Here is a 19,521-nt window from a genome sequence, read left to right as displayed (position 1 = left end):
CACAGACAACACAGCGACAATGTTCTACCTCAACATCCAGGGAGGAGTCCTCTGTTCTCTACTCTGTCAAGAGGCAGCTCTGCATTGCCAACTCGATAGATATAGAAGCTTCTTGCCTCCTGGGGGGGCCAAAATAATTTAGCAGACTGCCTAAGTTAATGATTTACAAGTTACCACAAGTGGTCTCTTCATCCAGATATGGCCAGATACATCTTCCATCATGGTGGGTTTCTCTTGCTAGGCGTATTTGCATCAAGAACCAACAGAAAGAGTCAGCAGTTCTGTTCCCTGCAGTTCACCGACAGACATGTTTTTGTAGCACTGTTCAGGCAAGCTTCTCTGTGCTTTTCCGCCAATCCTGCGTATTCACATGGTATTTACTAAAGATAAGACAAGACAGGACGAGGCAAGAGTCTAACGTCTATCCCCAGTGTGGGACTCCCAACACTGGTTCTCCACTCGCCTGGCATTGTCTGTGAATCCTCCAATCTCGCTTCCACTACACTTGGACCTAATCTCCCAAGATCACGGTTGCCTATTCCACCTGAGCCTACAATCCATTCATTTAACTGTATGGATGCTCCTGGCTAGATATTAGAGAGCAGTCTTGCTTGAAAGAGATTTAAGAGATCCTGCTAAATAGTAGGTGGCGTTTTACAAGAGCTACTTACCTTTCTAAGTGGAGACTTTTTTGCATCTTGTCTCACCAGTATGTGATATCACTGTCCTGTTCTTTGGTTCAACATATTCTGGACTACTCATTGTACCTGAAACACCAGCTGTTGGCTGTTAGTTTGATCAAAGTACACATGGCAGCTGTTTCAGCCTTCGACCCAAAGGTGGATAATTGCTGTATTTTCTTTAATGACGTGTCCATAAGGTTTTTGAAAGGCCTAAATCAAATGATATCCTCAGGTGCAAGACCATGTTCCTCTGTGCGATCTAAACTTAGTGTTATCAAGACTTATTGGTCCCTTGTTTGAGCATTTGGCTACTTGCTCTCTGCCGCATCTATCAACAAAGGCGGCATTTTCGGTTGCTGTCACCTTGGCCTGACGAGTAGGACAGCTGTGTTGCCTTTATGTCTCTGCCTCTCCAGACTATGTCCTTTAAGGACAAGGTTTACCTGTGTCCTCATTGAGGTTCATCCCAAAGATAGTGTCATCCTTCCATATCAACTAGCCAATTTATGTGCCTGCGTTTTACCTGAAGCCACATTGGAGCAGGGAAGAGGAGTGTTTATATACCCTGTATGTCAGGAGAACCCTGGCAGACAAACTTGTTGGCTTTTTTTATAGCATTACAAAATTAGTTGCTAAAGGGAATGCAGTGAATGGTGTCGTAGTATGAAATCTAAACAGCAATATTAATTGATTTTTTTTTTAGAGATCTAAAGGGACTGTTATGATCATAGTCAGACCTCCTGCATCAAATCCAATAATTTATGTTTAAACTGGAACAGATCTGTTAGAAAGATATCTAGGGATGGATTTTCTAAAGGGTGCTAAGCACACCTAAAAATCTGTCCTCCAGTCCTGACTTAGACTCCAAGTGATGGAGTATCGACCACATGCTTTAGTAAGTTGTTTCAATGTAAAATACCCTTGCTGTTGAAAATTTGTCTTATTTCCAGTTTGAATTTTTCTGACTTCTGCTTCCAGCCATGGGATCTCATTATGCCCTTGTCTGCTACATTAAAGGGTCCTCTAGTATTGGATATTTTCTCCCCCATGTAGATACTTAGAGACAGTGATCAAATCACCTCTTTGCCTAAGCTTTGAAACAAGCTAATACATTGGACCCCTTCAGTCTCTCAGGCAAACAGGTTTTCCAAACTGTGAATCATTCTTACAGGCCTTCTCTGAGCCCTGTCCAGTTTTTTCAACATCATTTTTGAAGTGTGGATACCATGATATGACATGATATTCCAGTAACAGTCTCACCAGTGCTGTATGGAGGTAATATTTACTCTTACCCAGTATTCAGCACATCTGTCTGATAACTTGTGCAGCCTCTGGTCACATTAGCCCTCCTAGCCACAGCATTGCATTGGGAGCTTGTGTTCAACTGGATGTTCTTTTCAGCATCTCTGCTCTCAAGGATGTGGTCAGCCGTCCTGAAAATATGAGGTAAAAATTCACCCAAAATTTCACATGCTGTATGTAAGTCCAGGGTTGAAACTCTTTGGAAAGTTTGGGGGTAAATTGGATAAAACATTTAGGGTAATAAATGAGCTTTTGGTTCTTGGAAATCATTCTAATGCTTCTTTTGGATCCTCACATCTTCATAACAGCTTAATGTTGACATTCAAAACATCTTCCACACTGTTGGTCCTGGAGAGCACTGATGCCTATGATTGTCTGAGGAGATACTTAACTTTACTTGAAAAGATAATGGTGCACTCAGCATGTGAGTTAGATAGCCGAGTGCGGTGTCAGTGCATTATTTGGATGTGTGCATTATTTGGATGCATACATTATACTAGGATCCGGGGAAAAAGGTTGGATGAGAAGCAGGGGAAGATGAATGTGGGAATGACTGAAAAAAGGAGTTAATGAATGGTGGGGGAGGAAGGAGCTCTGAGCAGTGGTAGGTATCTGCACCAGGGAGGTGGGATTCCAGCAACTCGACTTGGAACAAGGGCATGGCTGGATAGGGTCTGTGGAGGTGTCAGGTAAGTGTTGGATAAATATATTTCTGCATTGCATATACTAATCAAATTGATGCATATTTCATAACTGTCACATAGCCCCAATGTGAATAGCCATGGTGGGTGGGTGGGTGTGTGTGAGAGAGAGAGAGGGGGGGGGGGGGTAGACACAAACACATGGAGGGGAAGGCATCTCTTTGGGGAGAGGGAAAAGCCACATCTGAATTTAAGGGGATGTCTGAGAAGAGTGGGTTCCAATTCCTGCTGACTCCCAGTATCTACTGGGACTCCTGTCACCGAGCAATTCTTAAACATTTTTAAATACTTAAGGAAATTCCCAGACCAAAAAAAAAAAAGGTCATCAATCTGGAGTGAAAGTTGGAATAATCTTTTGGATTAGTCAAAAATCCTTTAGGCAGCCTTTTAATTTTCTCAAACATTAGCCTGGAAGTTCCAAGTGCACATTCCGTGGGCATGTTTCATTTTGCTAAAAACCCCATAAAATATTGAAAAGTCTGCAAATGAATAGTTAAGGCCACAACAAACATAACTCTGCCCATGTAGTGGCAGCCCGAAGAGTAGCCAGAGACTTAGACAGCCTTACCTTTTCATTGCAGCAGCAATCAATAAAACTTTTAGACACTATTAGACAAATGGCGTCTTGGAGCCATGTGCGGTCCTTGGAAAAAAACCTTTTTTTTATCAATTACTGATAAATAGCAGAGAGAGGTCAATCATTTCCCCCTGTTTAAAGAGCCCGTGTGGCACCAGATATACATCTGAGCATAGCGCTAATGTGTCCAAACTCCTAGAGCAATATAATGAAATATGGCAAGGCTATGGAAACAATATAAGTGTTGAGGTGATGAAGCATCATGTTTGGTATTCAGGGCACATGTGAAACCAGTTATAAAAGCATTCTCTGTACTTCTCATTTTCAACGTTCTACTCAAACTGTACAAGTACAATATCCTCTCCAAAGAGGGAGTGGAGTTACGGTGGTGGCGATCTTAACTGCTTTTGCAGATGTGCCAGCACTTGCTGGTCAGCTTTTATTGTGAAGTGGAACCTTAACCTGGAAATCCCAGGCTTTCTGTCCTTTTTTCACCCCCGAACAAATAAATGATTGATGAACAAAGTTTTTTGTCTGGGAATTTTTATTTCTACTCCCATCATACCTATCTGCTTATGCCCTTTCTAGGGTGCTGTCTTGTCTCCCATTTCTCATCTCTTCACCAAGCTAAGTGGATTTAGCTCTAACTCCCTCAAGAACTTGACCAGCCTGGTCCCTGGAGTGTGTCTGTGGCTCTTCTCTGATCTCCCCGAACCTGTCTCTCTCTTTCTGAGATTGAGGGGCCCACAGCTGAGCATGGTCTCCCAGGTGGGGTCTCCCCAGAGACACAGAGGGACTACCCCTCCCTTCTCTGGGACATTAAGCCTCTGGTAGTGAGGACTCCACCCTGTTAATTTTGGTACATGTTGGGGCCTGCCCCATATGACACTCTCTCTTCCCCTCATCCCGGTCCCAGGTGCCGGATGTGTTCGCTGACGTTCTATTCCAAGTCGGAGATGCAGATCCACTCCAAGTCTCATACGGAGACAAAGCCACACAAGTGTCCTCACTGCTCCAAGAGCTTCGCCAACAGCTCCTACCTGGCCCAGCACATTCGCATCCACTCAGGGGCCAAGCCCTACACGTGCAGCTACTGCCAGAAGGCCTTCCGCCAGCTCTCCCACCTGCAGCAGCACACACGGTAAGGGTGGAGAAGGCTGGGGCCTTGTGCACTGCATGTTGCCGTCATCCCAGCATGCTGCAAACACACTAGGCTGGGCAGTCACTGTTTCCCATAGGCTGGATACCTCCTCCACACACCAGATCTGTAGTGGTGCTCCCAAACATATGGGACCTGTTGCCATAGTGAAGGCCAGGACAGCCTGTTCTTAGGGGCATCTGAAGAGAGGTGATACTTCCTGTGAACCCTAACCTGACATTATCAGTGGGAGTCTTGAGTAGGTATAGGGCTGTCCACTTCCCCCTCACCCCCAACATAGCTCTACCTGTACCACCACCTGTCTTGCTACCCCTCTGCTATTCCAGTCCTGGGCTTCGCACACACAGTTCTGCCAATGCCCCTCAGTCGAGACTGTCCAGCTCCTCTCTCTGGCCCCCTGGTGCAGACAGGCCTTGGTTTTGTACACCCTGGGGGCATGTGGATTCAGTCCACGTCTGGAGTTCCTACGTGTAGCCAGGTAGCGTGGTGCTGTCCCACCCCCTTCGTGCCCTCCTTCCATCCACACTAGCCAGATGGTGGTCGTGTCCAACTGCTGCTGCTCCTCCTCCTCTTCGGCAGGATCCACTCCAAGCTTCACACAGCGATTGTCAAGCCGCACAAGTGTCCTCACTGCTCCAAGAGCTTCGCCAACACGTCCTACCTGGCCCAGCACCTCCGCATCCACTCGGGGGCCAAGCCCTACAGCTGCCGCTACTGCCAGAAGGCCTTCCGCCAGCTCTCCCACCTGCAGCAGCACACACGGTAAGGGCCACAAGAGGCTGGGGCCTGGCCCTGGCCCAGCCCGGCCCCCCCACCGCCGGCATGCACCTGTGGAGTACGCGCGCCGAGCATGCGGGGGGCGGGCAGGGGATGCGGCAGGCTGCACCCCCAGGAGGACGCGGCCCACCAGAGAGAGGATGGAGTGGAGGCTGCGCAGGAGACACTGACCACGTCAGGGCAGAGGTGGGCACATTCTGGCCTTGGGGGATCCTTGGTCTTGCACCGTGGGGGGCACAGAGAGAGAGACATTGGTCATGAGGGATCCCAGCCTGGCACTGCGGGGGTTGGGCACTGAGACTGAGTGTGTGGAAGCTTTCCCTGGCATTGCAGGGGGCACAGAGACACAGATATCACCCTGAGAGGCAGAGATTGTGTGCACCCTGAGCAGGAGCGCGTCTCTTGGCACTTTGTGGGGCAGAGATGCACCTTAGTCATGTGGACGCCTATGCTGGGGACAGAGAACCTGGACATGCAGCCACTTCTCCTGGCACTGCTACAGATACCAAGCTGGCCTGTCACTTCTGTCCTTGTCATCCTCTGTACCCAGTCTGATCCTAGATAATCTCCCCCGTTTCTCTTCTAGCTGGGCATAGGAGCAGAGCAGGGCCCCCTTGGCTCAGTGAGGTTAGAGTAGTGTCTGTGGGTAGCATTGCACCCATCCCTGCTTGAGTGGCTATGGGATCTTGTCAGGGCATCAGGCCATGGGGATCCATTTCGACTTCCTGTTCACTGCTTCCCATTTGTGCTCTTCCTCCCTGACAGCATCCACACTGGGGACCGACCCTACAAATGTGCCCACCCAGGCTGTGAAAAGGCTTTCACCCAGCTCTCCAACCTGCAGGTAAGGGGGTGAGCTCACCCCAAGCCCCAGTGGAGGGAGCACACAGGGCTGCAGGGGAGGAGAGCAGAGAAATCCAGGGAGGCTGCTCCAGGTGTGGTGGAGTTGCAGCAGAGGAGGAGACTTGCAGCATTGCCACCCCAAAAAACAATTCAAGCCCCATAATATTATGAGATTTTGAAAAATGTTGGGTTCTTTTCATTTGCTGTCTGGCTTTTGAGGTCACATGTTCAACCTTTTCTTTCCTATGATACTCCAGAGCTGGGGATCTCAGGAAATCACCAGATATCATGAAACTTGTGGTAAAGTCACAAGAGCTGGTAGCACTGCCCTTGCCCCCATGGTGTGGAGGGAAAAGAGAAGAGCTGGGGGACCAGAGGGATCAAAGATGTCACTGGTCGTGGGCTAGACTGTTGGCTTCTTTAGTGCCATGGAAGAGGGGGTGAGCAGCATGCTAAGGGAGGTCGTAGGCGACGCTAAATGTGGAGGAGCTATAAACAGCAAGGAGGGCAAGGAATAAAAGGGCTGTGGAAGAGTTGTTCGGTATATAGGGCTAAAGTGAGTCAGGAGCGGTGAGAGCCTAGGAGAGCAATGTAGGATGTAAGAAAGGAGTTGAGAGGAAGGGGATGGGAGTAGGGAAGGACAGAGGAGAAGGGTAAGGGTGGAGCCTGTTGAGGATTGGGAGATTCCCCTCTTCACATACTGCCAATGAACCAGCAGGAGGGAGACTGGGATGGTGGGGGACAAGAACTGAGAGCTCCTCCCCGAGGAACGGGCCCAGAGCCCAATCACTTGGTTATACTGGGAACAAGGAGGCCTGTGGCCTGAGAGGGAGTAGGTCATGAGGGGGCATCTTCAGCTAACATCCAATTCCCTTCCCCCCATGCTCTCTCCCTCCTTCCTCCACCCCTCTGCAGTCCCACAGGCGGCAGCACAACAAAGACAAACCGTTCAAGTGCCACAATTGCCACCGCGCGTACACAGATGCTGCCTCGCTGGAAGTTCACCTGGCTACGCACACAGTGAAGCATGCCAAGGTCTATACCTGCTCCATCTGCAGCCGGGCCTACACCTCAGTGAGTATCACTGAAGGCAGGGTAGGCATGGAAGTACTCCCCCGGTGGGCAGAGATTTAGTCCTCATCCCTGAGGAGGTGCTGGGTGGGAGAGGTCTCAAGATCTGTCCCCAGTGGATCACTGATACCTGCTTTCCCAGGAGCTCGCTCTCACCCTGATTCCTCCCTTCCTCCCCTCCCCAGGAGACGTACCTGATGAAGCACATGCGGAAACACAACATCCCTGACCCACAGCAGCAAGTGGCGCAGGCCCAAGTTCAGGCCTCCCAGCAGCAGCACTTCCAGCCGCAGGGTGGTGGGGCAGTGGGGGGCCCTTCTGGAGACACTAACCCCCCCAACCCTCCATCCCATTGCTCCTTTGACCTGACCCCTTACAAGACTTCAGAGCACCACAAGAACATCTGCCTCACTGTCAGCACCAGCACCATCCAGGTGGAGCATCTCTCCAGCTCCTAAGAGAGACTTTGACCCAGGGAGCAAAAAACCTCTCGTGCATAGCCTGTGCCCAGGGGCAATGGCCTCTCCTTGTGCAACAGCCTCTGGCCTCTCCTTGTGCAACAGCCTCTCCTGGCAGTGTACCCTGTTAATGGCAGCCCCTGGAGTGATAGCCTGTCTCCACAGGCATCTTATGCAACCGCCTGCTCCAAAGAGGGGATACTCTCACCTGCAAGAGCCCCTTTCCAGTGGTGGGAGCCACCTCTCACACACAAGCCCCTGAGTTCACACTCAAAAGAAAGGCCTAATTTTTGCCTCTGTATAATTTTTAAATGTGGCTTGAAAGCAGGTGGAGGGGGCACCTTCTGGGCCACACGTGGTGGGATGGGATGGAAAGAGGCTGTTAGTGTGCAGAGGGGCTTGGATGCATGCTGGTAGCAGGGCATGGAAGGTTCTGACAGGGTTCACAGTGAGGGGTTTTTTTAGGATTTCCTTATGTGGCTAAAGGAAAACATTCATTCCCCTCTCCTACTTGTGAAAGTGAGAAGGGGTGACTTCTCCAGCTCCAGGCTAGGATAATTCCCCTGGGTGAAAGGGAGAACTCTTGGGGACAGGGGAGGTGAGGCGTATTCCTTGGGCTTGACATTGCCTAAGCTGTTGGAGGATGTGGGAGGTCTGCAATTTAGCTTCTCCCCCACTGGAGAACACGGGCAGGGTCTGTGTGTGGTCCAGCTGCCCTGTCTGCCACCCAACTGTAGGAGAGAGACCCCACCCCCCCGAAGATCCAGGGGAGTGGGTTCCAGGTCACTGCTGGGCCTGCCCTTTGTGGATAATGCAATAGTAGCTTAGTCTCCATCTCCCCCAAAAAGAGTCTGCGGGCAGCATCAGGAAACCAAAAAAGCAGTGGGAGGATAAGAGACTGCCACAATGTTTATTGCCCACCCCTCCCATGTCCCCTTCCCAGGAAGGAGAGGCAGGGGTTCTGACCCTCACCCTTCCTCCCCTCAGTTTCAGCAGTCTGTCTTCTGGTTCCCAAAGGAGGAGGCGGAACAGACCAGCCTCTTCAAGGAGCCAGCAGGAGGCAGGAAAAGGCTAATTCCTCCTGCTTGTGTCTCTCCGTGGGCATTCTTCCAGGCTCCCTCTTGCCAAGACGGGCTGGACTCACATGGTAATGGTGGCCTCTTTTAGAACCAGGACCAGATGGATTCCCTAGACGGTGGACAATTGAGGGAAGGGAACAGACACCCCCACAAGGAGAGACCAAACCAATGAGAAGGGGGAGCCGCCAAGAATAAACTGAAAGCCCCTTGAATTTATTAAAAAAAAATCTATTTCCTACCCCTGGCCCGCTCTGTTCTTGCTGTAACTGTTTCTATCTCTGTGTTTATAAAATGCATTATCCAGGCAAATTTTTATTTTCAATCTTTGTGGTGTTCCCCCCCCCCCCTTCTCTTTTTGTCTTTGAGTTTTTTTTCAACATCCCCTTTTTTGGTCCATATGGTTTCTGGATTATCATGTAACTATCTGTCTGGCTTTTAATTGGATCATGAAGGCTGGCTCAGAAGAAAGAGAACAAGGAAGCTGGGGAAAAATTATTTATTGAGATTAAACCCCCAAACCCCAAGATCCTGTATAAACTACTGGGGGAGGGTGGGTGTTTTACAGCAATGTATAGAAAGAAATTGGTGTAAAAGGCTTACTGGGGCATGGAGGTGCTGGTGTGAGCATGAGCATATTTCTGGCTCTACGCACAAGATAAGCGGGCGAGAATTGTGTGTTCCTTCATGTATGCACCAGCACATCTATGTGAGCAGCTGTATAAATGTGCATCTCTGCCTCTGAGTGTGAACAGTTCTGACAGAGAGGAACATACTCCTCCCTCTGTGTGCTGGGCATGAGTGGGCTGGAGTTGTGAGCATTATGTACTTATGCTCCTATGCATGCATTGCTGCAAATTTTAGGTCAGAAGGAACCATTAGATCATCTAGTCTGATCTGTATATTGCAGACCATTAAATTTTACCCAGTTACCCCTCTGTGGAGTTCAATCACTTTTATGTTTGGCTAAAGCCTATCTTCCAGAGAGGCATCCATGCTTGATTTGAAGAGGTAGAGAATCCACCACTTCCCTAGGTAGTTTGTTCCACTAGTTACCCTCACTGTTAAAAATTGTGCCTAATTTCTAACTTAAATTAGTCTAGCTTCAGGCTCTAGCCTGCGGTTCTTGTTATGCCTTTCTCTGCGAGATTAAAGACCCCCTTTAGTATCCAGTATTTTCTCCCCATGAAGATACTTTGACACTGAAATCAAGACACTTCTCAATCTTCTGTCTGGAAGATAAACAGATGGCGCTCTTTAGGCCTGTTACTGTAAAGCATTCTCCACAACCCTGAAATCATTTTTGTGGCTCTTCTCTATGCCCTGTCCAGTCTCTCCACATCCTTAAAATATGGACTCCAAAACTGGATGCAGTATTCTGATATCAGTCTGACATGCTGTGTACAGGGGTAAAATCACCTCCTTACTTCTGCTCAGTACTCCCCTGTTTATATATCCAAGGATCATATTGGTCCTTTTTGCATCACTGGGAGTTCCTTGTCTATTATGACACCTAAATCCCTTCCAATGCCCCTGCTTTCCAGGATACAGGCTGTAGGTGTGAGCAATCATTCCTTGTTCCTAGATGTGTAATTTTGCATTTGGGTGTATTAAAACACATTTTGTTTGAATGGGCCCAGCTTACCAAGCAATTCAGATTGCTCTGTCAAACTGCGCTGTCCTCATTCTGCAAATCTTTGTGTCATCAACAAATTGTGCAAACAGTGATTTTTATATTTCCAGATCACTGCTGAAAATCTGGCCTAGTAGTAATCCCTGTGGAACCCCACTAGAAACACTTCCCTTCAGTGATAATTTCCCACTGCCAACTACTTTTTGAGATCTGTCAGCCAGTTTAACATGTGCTTTAGTGATGATATATAGTGATTTATTTTTAATCAGAATGTTCTTTTGCTGTACTAAGTCAAACACCTTACAAAAGTCTGTCTGATACATATATGCAGTTACCTTTATGAACCACATTTTTAATCGCAACAAAGAATGAAATCAGATTTGCATGACAAAAGACCTGTTTTCCATGAAATCATCTTGACTGGCATTCATGATGTTTCCAACCTTTAATTCTTTATTAATAGAATCCTATTTTTAGTTTTTCCGTCATTTTTCTTGGGATTGTTGTCAGGCTAACCATTCTGTAGTTATTTGGGTCAATCCTGTGACATTACCCAGGGTACAGTCTGGACTGTTGAACAGCTGTGTCCCCTCAATTCTCCAACCTGGGATGCCCTTTACACTGCTGTGAGAGCAACCACTCCTGGTCTGCTCACACACAGCCTCCAGCATGTAAATTACTTCCAGTTATACTGTATGAGTGTTATGGCCAGCCACTCATTAATACACTTCGAGGCCTCACTAGCAAATTCCCAGTCCCAGACTTCCCCCAGAAATGTGTGTCTTTTACTGCCCAGCCCTCTCCTGGACAACTCAAGCTCATATAAAGTCTGTCATTTATTAATAGGAAATGATATGCACAAATTTTGTCATCTCAAAAGGAGTTTCCCAAACACTTGAATCCAAGCACACTGGTTTAGATAAGACAATAAAACAAGTTTATTAGCTACAGAAAGATTTTGTGATTACAGATAATGAGGCATAAAAGTCAGAACTGGGGTTACAAAGAAATAAAAGGTAAAATGCAACTAATACCCAACTTAACAAGCTAAGTGAATTGAAAGCAAAAGTCTCTCACCACATGCTTCAGCAGTCTTACTGGCTGACTTCCTTTCAGACAGGATCCTTCCTCAGTCCAAAGCAGTTTCTTTGTTCCTCAGGTGTTGCAGCTGCCGTGGGTAGAGAGAAAGGGAGCATCTGTTCCCCATTCTGGTATCTTTTCCTATTCCTTGAGAATCATCTCTAGCTGGGATTCAGGAGACAGGAAGTCTGGGGATTGGAACCTCCAGCTGTTCCTTTGCCAAGATGTTAATTTCTCGCTTACACCCTTTTTCCTGCCAAAGAATGGCCACTCAACCAGGTGATAGTCCATTTGATTTCATTGATTCCTGACTGAGGCATCAGTTTGCCTTTTGTCTTTGAGGATCTGGTTTGTACCTGCTTCCCCAGATTTGGAATGTCTTAACATTATACAGGCAGTCCTCAGACTTACGACTCAGTTGGTTCCTGAAAATCTCGTCTTAAGTTGAAAACGTCGTAATGCGAATTTCCCATAAGAACAATGTCATATCAAGAGTCATAAAGGTGAAATTGACGTCTTAAATTTGAAACATAATGATAATTTATAAACATCATAAGTGCTGTTCATCGTAACTCAAACATCATAAAGTTGAGGACTGCCTGTACCGTAGAATCTTATAAAATGTTGCCACACATATTTTGCCTGGACAACAATGATCAGCAAATTATGAGTCTTCAATTGATACCTCACCAGGCGTGCTTTGTACAAAATTTATCAGAGTCTTGTAAAAGGGGTGGACATAAGGGTACAGACTGTCAAACATTCCCACTTCCCCTTCTTGAATATTGGCATGACATTGGCACTCTAATCTTCTAGAATTTCCCTGGTATTCTGAGAGTTATTAAAAATTAACCTTAATAAGGCAGAAATCTCAGCCAACCCTTTTAGGATTCTTATGTGCAAGTTATCCAGGTCTGCTGATCTAAAAATATTTATCCCTTTTAGATTATATTTAACATCCTCCTTAGTTACTAATGGATTGGAAAGTACTTAATTATCATCATTACATCATCCAGTTTCTTTCCAAATACAGAACAGGAATATTTATTGAACATTTATCCTTTCCTGCATCATTAACAATTTTGTCATCTCCATCTAGTAATGGACCCGTGCCATTGCTTGGATTTATTTTGTTTCTCATATACTTTAAAATTGCCGCCTTGTTGTCTTTAGCTCTGTCAGCCATGGACTTTTCCTTGATGTTCTTAGCTTCCCTTATCAATTGTCTACATTTCATAACTTCTGATTTATATAAATTGCTATATATTCTCCCCTTTTCCATTTTTTACATCAATATTATTTCTAATTGCTGTCTTCACTTCACTGAACCAGGATGAGCTTTTACCCAAAGTTATCCTTTTTGTGATTGTGAAATTGTGGCTTTTTGGCCATCAAATAAATTCTTAAAGAACTTCCAATTTTCACTCACATTTTTCTGTCTGAATATTTCCTCCTAATCAGTTTCACTCATAGTTTTCCTCAGCTTTGGGAAATTAGCCCTTTTGAAGCACCAAGTTACATATTACTGGTTGGGACCAGTACTCTCTTTGCCCGTATTGAATGTAATCAGGTAATGATTACTGGTCCCTAGGCAACTGCCAACTTCCAGTCCAATTATTTTCATCTTAATCCATCATAATGAGATCCAAAATGTTACCTCATGTTGGATGTAATATCTTTTTTGTTAGAAAATTATCATCTATAATTTTTAGAAACTAATAATTTCTACGGACTAAATGAGTCCTCTAGCTAGTGTCTTGCAAATTGAAGTTCCCTGTGTCAACACAGTTTTTCTTTCTGTACATCAGATAGATGTTTAAGGAGTAACTCATCCTGTTTGGTTTGATTTGGTGTTCTGTAGCAGACCACCTTCGGCCTTGTCAGGATATTGAATCATATGCATTCAAAGTCAATTAATTTTTGTGAATTATGTACTCCTTTTCTGTGTACTAGGCATAAGGGGCTGTGAAATCATTCTGGCCCTCTATTGGGTCTGAGTATGAGCAGCTGCTAGAGAGGTGAGAATGATGTGCTGGATGTCAGCCAGAGGCTGACATGAGTGTGAGAATTGTGTGCTCCTTCCCCTGTGCATGAATGGCTTGCTAGGAGAAGAAGCACATGATCTTGCCCTACTCCCCAGAGAGGGAGTGAAATGACTATGGGGTGATGAGAACTCTGTGTTCCTGTGGATGGAGTGTGGGGGTAAATAGCCATGGGAGAGTGATATTCATATACTGCTGCTCCAGAAGTGAACCAGTGACTATGACAGGTTTCAGAGTAGCAGCCGTATTAGTCTGGATTCGCAAAAAGAAAAGGAGGACTTGTGGCACCTTTGAGACTAACCAAATTATTTGAGCACAAGCTTTCGTGAGCTACAGCTCACTTCATCGGATGCATAAAGTGGAAAGTACAGTGAGGAGATTTTATATATACACACAGACCATGAAAAAATATACATTAGTTAGTCTCTAAGGTGCCACAAGTACTCCTTTTCTTTTCACTCTCCTTACAATGTATATTTTTTCATGGTCTGTGTGTATATATAAAATCTCCTCAGTGTACTTTCCACTTTATGCATCCAATGAAGTGAGCTGTAGCTCACGAAAGCTTATGCTCAAATAAATTGGTTAGTCTCTACGGTGCCACAAGTACTCCTTTTCTTTCAGTGACTATGGACTATGAGAATTATGCAGTATTGTCCCTCCTACAGAGGGTATTAGTATGAATGAGTATGGGAATGGAAGGATAAACACATCTGCTAGTGGGTGTGAGAATTATGTAGCCACCAGAGTTTGTGAATCATACTCAACCTGCAGCCAGAGGAAGGAGTATGACCTACCGTTGAGGTGTGGGGGGAAATACGTGTACGTGAGAGAATCATATGTTCCTGCTCTGGTGAACCCAGCATGGAAATGGACATCTGGAAGGGGAGTGAATTGAGTGTTCTTGCCCTTATGCACTGGTACCTGAGTATGGGCAGCTGTAGGCATGTGGTAACCATGTGCTCCTGTCCATGTGACCAAATGTAAGAAGTGTGTGCATCTGCTGCTGTGAACTGGAGCCTGATTGAGCAACATGGGAGAATCATGCACTCCTGTTTTTGTGTACCTAAGGACTGAGTGTGAGCCACTGTGGGAATGAGTTGTTCTGCCCCTGTGCACCAGCATGGGTGTGAGCAGCTGGGGAGTGTAACAATTGTGTGTTCCTGCTCCTGTGCACCAGAAGCAGCCCTTCAGAGACTTGCACACAGGACACAGGATTTTTTTTTCTGTTAAGATGAAACTGACTGCATGAATTGGGAGTGACAGAACATCACGTATTATTTTATATTCAGTATAAAATCTCTCAGTTAATGCAGTATTAAGGGCATCTGATGGACAGAATCTTTGAAGTGTAGGGCTGGAAGGGACCTCAGAGGTTATCCAGCACAGTCCCCTGTGTTGAGGAGGACCAAATCTACCTAGAGCATGTTTTTGTCCATCCTGTACTTAAAAACCTCCAATGATGGGGATTCGACGACATCCATTGGAAGCCTATTCCAGTGCTTAACTATCCTTGTAATTAGAAAGTTTTTTTTACTAATATCTAACCTAAATCTCTCTTGCCACAGATTAAGACCATTACTTCTTGTCCTACCTTCAGTGGACATAGAGAACAATTGATCACACTCGTTCTTTATAACAGCCCTTAACATATTTGTAGACTATTTTCAAGGCCCCCTGCCTCCCCCAAGTCATCTTTTCTCAAGACTAAACATACCCAGTTTTTAACCTTTCCTCGTAGGTCAGATTTTCTATATATTTTACCATTTTTGTTGCTCTCCTCTGAACTCTCTCGTTTGTCCCCATTTTTCTTAAAGTGGGGTGCCCAAAACTGGACACAATATGTTAGCTGAGTGCTAAGTAGAGGGGATGATTACCTCTAGCATCTTACATACAACAGTCCTCTTAATACGCCCCAGAATGACATTTGCCTTTTTCCAGCAGCATCACGTTGTTGACTCTCATTCAATTTGTGATCCGCTATAACCCCCACATCCTTTTCTGCAGTACTTCACCTGACTAGTTATTCCCCATGTTGTATTTGTGCATTTGATTTTTCCCTCCTAAGTGTAGTACTTTGAAAGGTAGAAAATGCTAAATGTTAAAGGTCTGAGCAGTATACACATGCCACATTGCACTTAGTGGGCCAAATACACCTCTTTGCATCTGCCTAACCTGATTGAAACCACTTGCTGTGGAGTTTGCCCAAGGTATATTACGGGCTCACTTCACAGTCTGGCTCATGCTTAAAAATACTGCATAGGTTCAGTGAGGTTGAACTTCAGCGTGCTCTGATAACCTTTCACATTTCCTTTCTGGACTCTGGGGTATTTAAATTTTCAACCTTAATAGTGCATTAGCTGCATTTTTGTATTTCAATTTCAGGAGGGTTTTTTATTATTATTATTTATTATTAATAATGATGCCCTCATGCCCTGATAAACCTGGAAAGCCACTTCCTAACAGTGTAGTGTGTTATGTAACTCAAGAACAGGTTCCCTTCAAAGGACCCTCTAACCTTAGCACCAAACTGATGGTTTAACACTGAAGACAGGTAAACACCGCAAGCAGGCAGATCTTATGCTGATGGGAGCCAGATAGGTGCCAAAATAGATGTACACAGTAAAGTCCAGCCAGCCAAAAAAAGAAAGGAGGAAGACCAAAAAAGTGCTGTATAGCTAAGTGGCAAAGTCTGAGGTTCCTCAAGCCAAGCAAGTGTTTTTCAGACAGTGGAAATCCAACTTCAGTGAAGCCAGTGGAAAGGAGCACAAACTACAGCAGACAATATGTAAGACAGAAAGCAGAAGAATTAATGTGATCCTGGGATGCACAAATGGAATCTCAAATAGGAGCTGAGAGGTTATTTTACGTGGACGTGACTGCTGCTGGAATAGTGGGTCCATTTCTGGTGTCCACAATTCAAGAATGATTGTGATACATTGGAGAGGATTTAGAAAGGAGCCTTGAGAATGATTAAAGGATTAGAAAACCTGCCTTATAGTGATTAAGCTTCTTGAGTAACTATTTAGCTTACCAAAGAGAAGATTAAGTGGTGACTTGATTACAGTCTGTAAGTACCTACATGTAGAACAAATCTTTAATAATGGGCTCTTCAGTCTAACATAAACAGGTATACCATGACCCAATGGCTGGAAGCTGAAGCTAGACAAATTCAGACAGGAAATAAGGTATACATTTTTAACGGTGTGGGTAATTAACTATTGGAAAAATTTCCAAGGGTAATGGTGGATTCTCCATCACTTACCATTTTTAAATGAAGATTGCATATTTTTCTAAAAATATGCTCTAGGAATTATTTTAGGGAAGTTCTATGGCTTGTGATATGTTAGACTAGATCACAATGGTCACTTCTGGCATTGGAATCTATACATCTATGAGGTAGATTATGAAGAGCAAATAACTGAAGACCTACAAACAAGGATTTCTTAAGGATATGAGAAACTGAAAGACAGCCTGCAAGAGAATCAGTGGGCCTGCTGGGATATCTGGAAGTAGAGAGATTAAGGGCACTGCAAAGTAGCTACATTTCTTTGCATTGTTTTTTTTGCCTTGAACGTTAATAGGAGATCTACCCTGAACCTACTTTTCCCAGTGAGAAATCTCTTCTTTTTCACTGTTGGAGTATAGTGTTGAAAAAAGGATGCTGAAACACATGCACAGGGAGCAACAATATGGGATTGTATTTGTATTATAGGGCAGCAATAGCTGCTCCAAAATTTAGATTGCAACATGGTTCCTATGGAAAGCTGAATTTTGCATGAAGTATAAGACACGTTGCTGCAGTGTTCTTGGTGAGCGCTAGTGCATGGTGTCATGCTGAAGGTCTATCATTTGGCATAGAAATAATTATTAGACTTTTTGTTTTTGGCTTTAGGGAATCTAATGCTGCAGCTGGCATGCCACTATAGATCTCCAGCACACTGTGTAAACTCCTGACATGAGCTGTTACTCCCACAAAATATCCTGCAGATCAGTAGAAGGTACGCTGAGTCACAAGCTAGGAGCCCATGAGTTTAGACTAACCTCATACAGTGACTTACTATTAACATTTATATGCTTCGCAACCCTCATTATTGAACAAAGCCTGAGGTCCCAACTGGGATACAGACCGGTAACTATAGTTCCTTGTACTTTATTCGGAGGTATTAAGTCCACAAGGGATCATTGTGATAGTTTAGTCTGTCCTGCATAACACAGACCATAACACTTTGTTCAGTAATTCCTGTGTCAAGTTTACAACTTATTAACAGCCCGAAAACTTCATAAACAGAGGTAAAGTGGCCCGATCATGCCTGCTATTATTTATTAATTTAAATGGCTGGCTAAATTTAATCTGCTGAAAACGAGGAAAAGAGGTAAGATACATTCTACCTTAACAACACAATCTTATCTCTGCCCCCTTGGATCTGAGAGTGATTCGGTAAGGGTGGTAACATAAGAAGATGACATGAGGAAGGACTATAAGAATGTGTCATTGTTTGTGTTGTGCTCCACTGAACTGCTCCATTTATCTGCATGCATTGCATATGTGTCCACTGTTTGGTATACCCATACTGAATGGTGGAGAGATTAGTTGGAGCAGATTGGCAGAGCTGTTGGTGTGATTTGAGAAGTGCATGTGTACTTTCATCAATTCTCAGCCAGAAGGGACCCCTGTGATCATCTAGTCTGATGTCCTGTAGAACACAGGCCATACAACTTGCCCAAAATAATTCCTGTTTGAACTAGAGCAGATAATACTCAAGGGCAAGCAGTATCAGCCCTTGTGGGCCTGTACCATGCACTGAGCATGCTCATTCTCAGCTCCTACTTTAGTCTCAGCACTATGTACCTGTCCCATTCACTCAGAGACAAGGATAATGTTCAGAGCAAAAATCGCTTGAGTGGAGGATTTGAACTCATTGTTCTTGGATTCTAGCAGTCCATACTATAAATTTCATGAAGATTTGTGCCTTAGATTTTCCCTAGCTCTACACTCATAATAATTGTAAGAATCTGAAAATCTGAAAATGTTATAAACTGCACATGTTGGGGAGCGGGGGGGGAGAGAAGCTGTGTATCATGAAGCCCTTGACCAAATGACTCAGTAGTTGGCATTTTTTATCACATTCAGTCCCGTTGTTCAGGAAATAGGGTGAGGAGCAAGTAGCATGATTACACTACCCTAATGCTGCTGCTTACTAACATCTTTCATTTTCTCTTTAGTTAAGGCTAATTTCCTTGACAATATTTCTAAAATAAAATCAGAATCTGCATGGGGAGTTTAGAGCACTTCGAAATACCAGCTTTTAAACCAGAAGCTTTGGCCTCTGGGCAAAACTTCCAGAAATTGCCCCTGCAGAATGCAAATAATGCATACGACACTCATTCTCTGAAAGCTGTGAGTGTTAGAACTCAAATTTAAAGCACACGGGTAGGGCCCTATTAAATTCATGGTCCATTTTGGTCAATTTCACAGTCACGGGTTTTAAAAATCATAAATTTCATTGTTTCAACTGTTTAAATATGAAATTTCATGGTGTTATAATTAAAATAATAGAATCATAGAATATCAGGGTTGGAAGGGACCTCAGGAGGTCATCTAGTCCAAACCCCTGCTCAAAGCAGGATCGATTCTCCAACTAAATCATTCCAGCCAGGGCTTTGTCAAGCCTGACCTTAAAAACCTCTAAGGAAGGCAATTCCACCACCTCCCTAGGTAACACATTCCAGTGCTTCACCACCCTCCTACTGAAAAAGTTTTTCCTAATATCCAACCTAAACCTCCCCCACTGCAACTTGAGACAATTACTCCTTGTCCTGTCATCTGCTACCACTGAGAACAGTCTAGATCCATCCTCTTTGGAACCCCCTTTCAGGTAGCTGAAAGCAGCTATCAAATCCCCCCTCATTCTTCTCTTCTGCAGACTAAACAATCCCAGTTCCCTCAGCCTCTCCTCATAAGTCATGTGTTCCAGTCCCCTAATCATTTTTGTTGCCCTCTGCTGGACGCTTTCCAATTTTTCCACATCCTTCTTGTAGTGTGGGGCCCAAAACTGGACACAGTACTCCAGATGAGGCCTCACCAATGTCGAATAGAGGGGAACGATCACGTCACT

General features: G+C 44.9%; 1 protein-coding gene across 7 annotated transcripts in view; it reads left to right on the top strand.

Moving 5' to 3' along the window:
- Positions 1-12,778, top strand: part of ZNF384 (zinc finger protein 384) — a 36,288-nt gene extending 23,510 nt beyond the window's left edge. For 6 of the 7 annotated variants that reach the window (XM_074933884.1, XM_074933837.1, XM_074933845.1 and 3 more), the window contains 5 exons: positions 4,180-4,404; positions 5,002-5,184; positions 5,965-6,043; positions 6,958-7,116; positions 7,299-12,778. In XM_074933884.1, coding sequence (XP_074789985.1) covers positions 4,180-4,404; positions 5,002-5,184; positions 5,965-6,043; positions 6,958-7,116; positions 7,299-7,571 — 919 coding nt within the window. In that variant the 3' untranslated portion in view covers positions 7,572-12,778. The remainder of the gene's footprint in view (positions 1-4,179; positions 4,405-5,001; positions 5,185-5,964; positions 6,044-6,957; positions 7,117-7,298) is intronic. The other variant, XM_074933893.1, reaches the window with a different exon arrangement.
- The last annotated feature ends 6,743 nt before the right edge of the window (positions 12,779-19,521 follow it).

The sequence above is a fragment of the Natator depressus genome, chromosome 1, assembly GCF_965152275.1.
Source record: "Natator depressus isolate rNatDep1 chromosome 1, rNatDep2.hap1, whole genome shotgun sequence".
Taxonomy (NCBI): Eukaryota; Metazoa; Chordata; order Testudines; family Cheloniidae; genus Natator; species Natator depressus.
The sequence above is the reverse complement of the archived record's forward strand: the minus strand, read 5'-3'. Positions and strand labels throughout refer to the sequence as shown.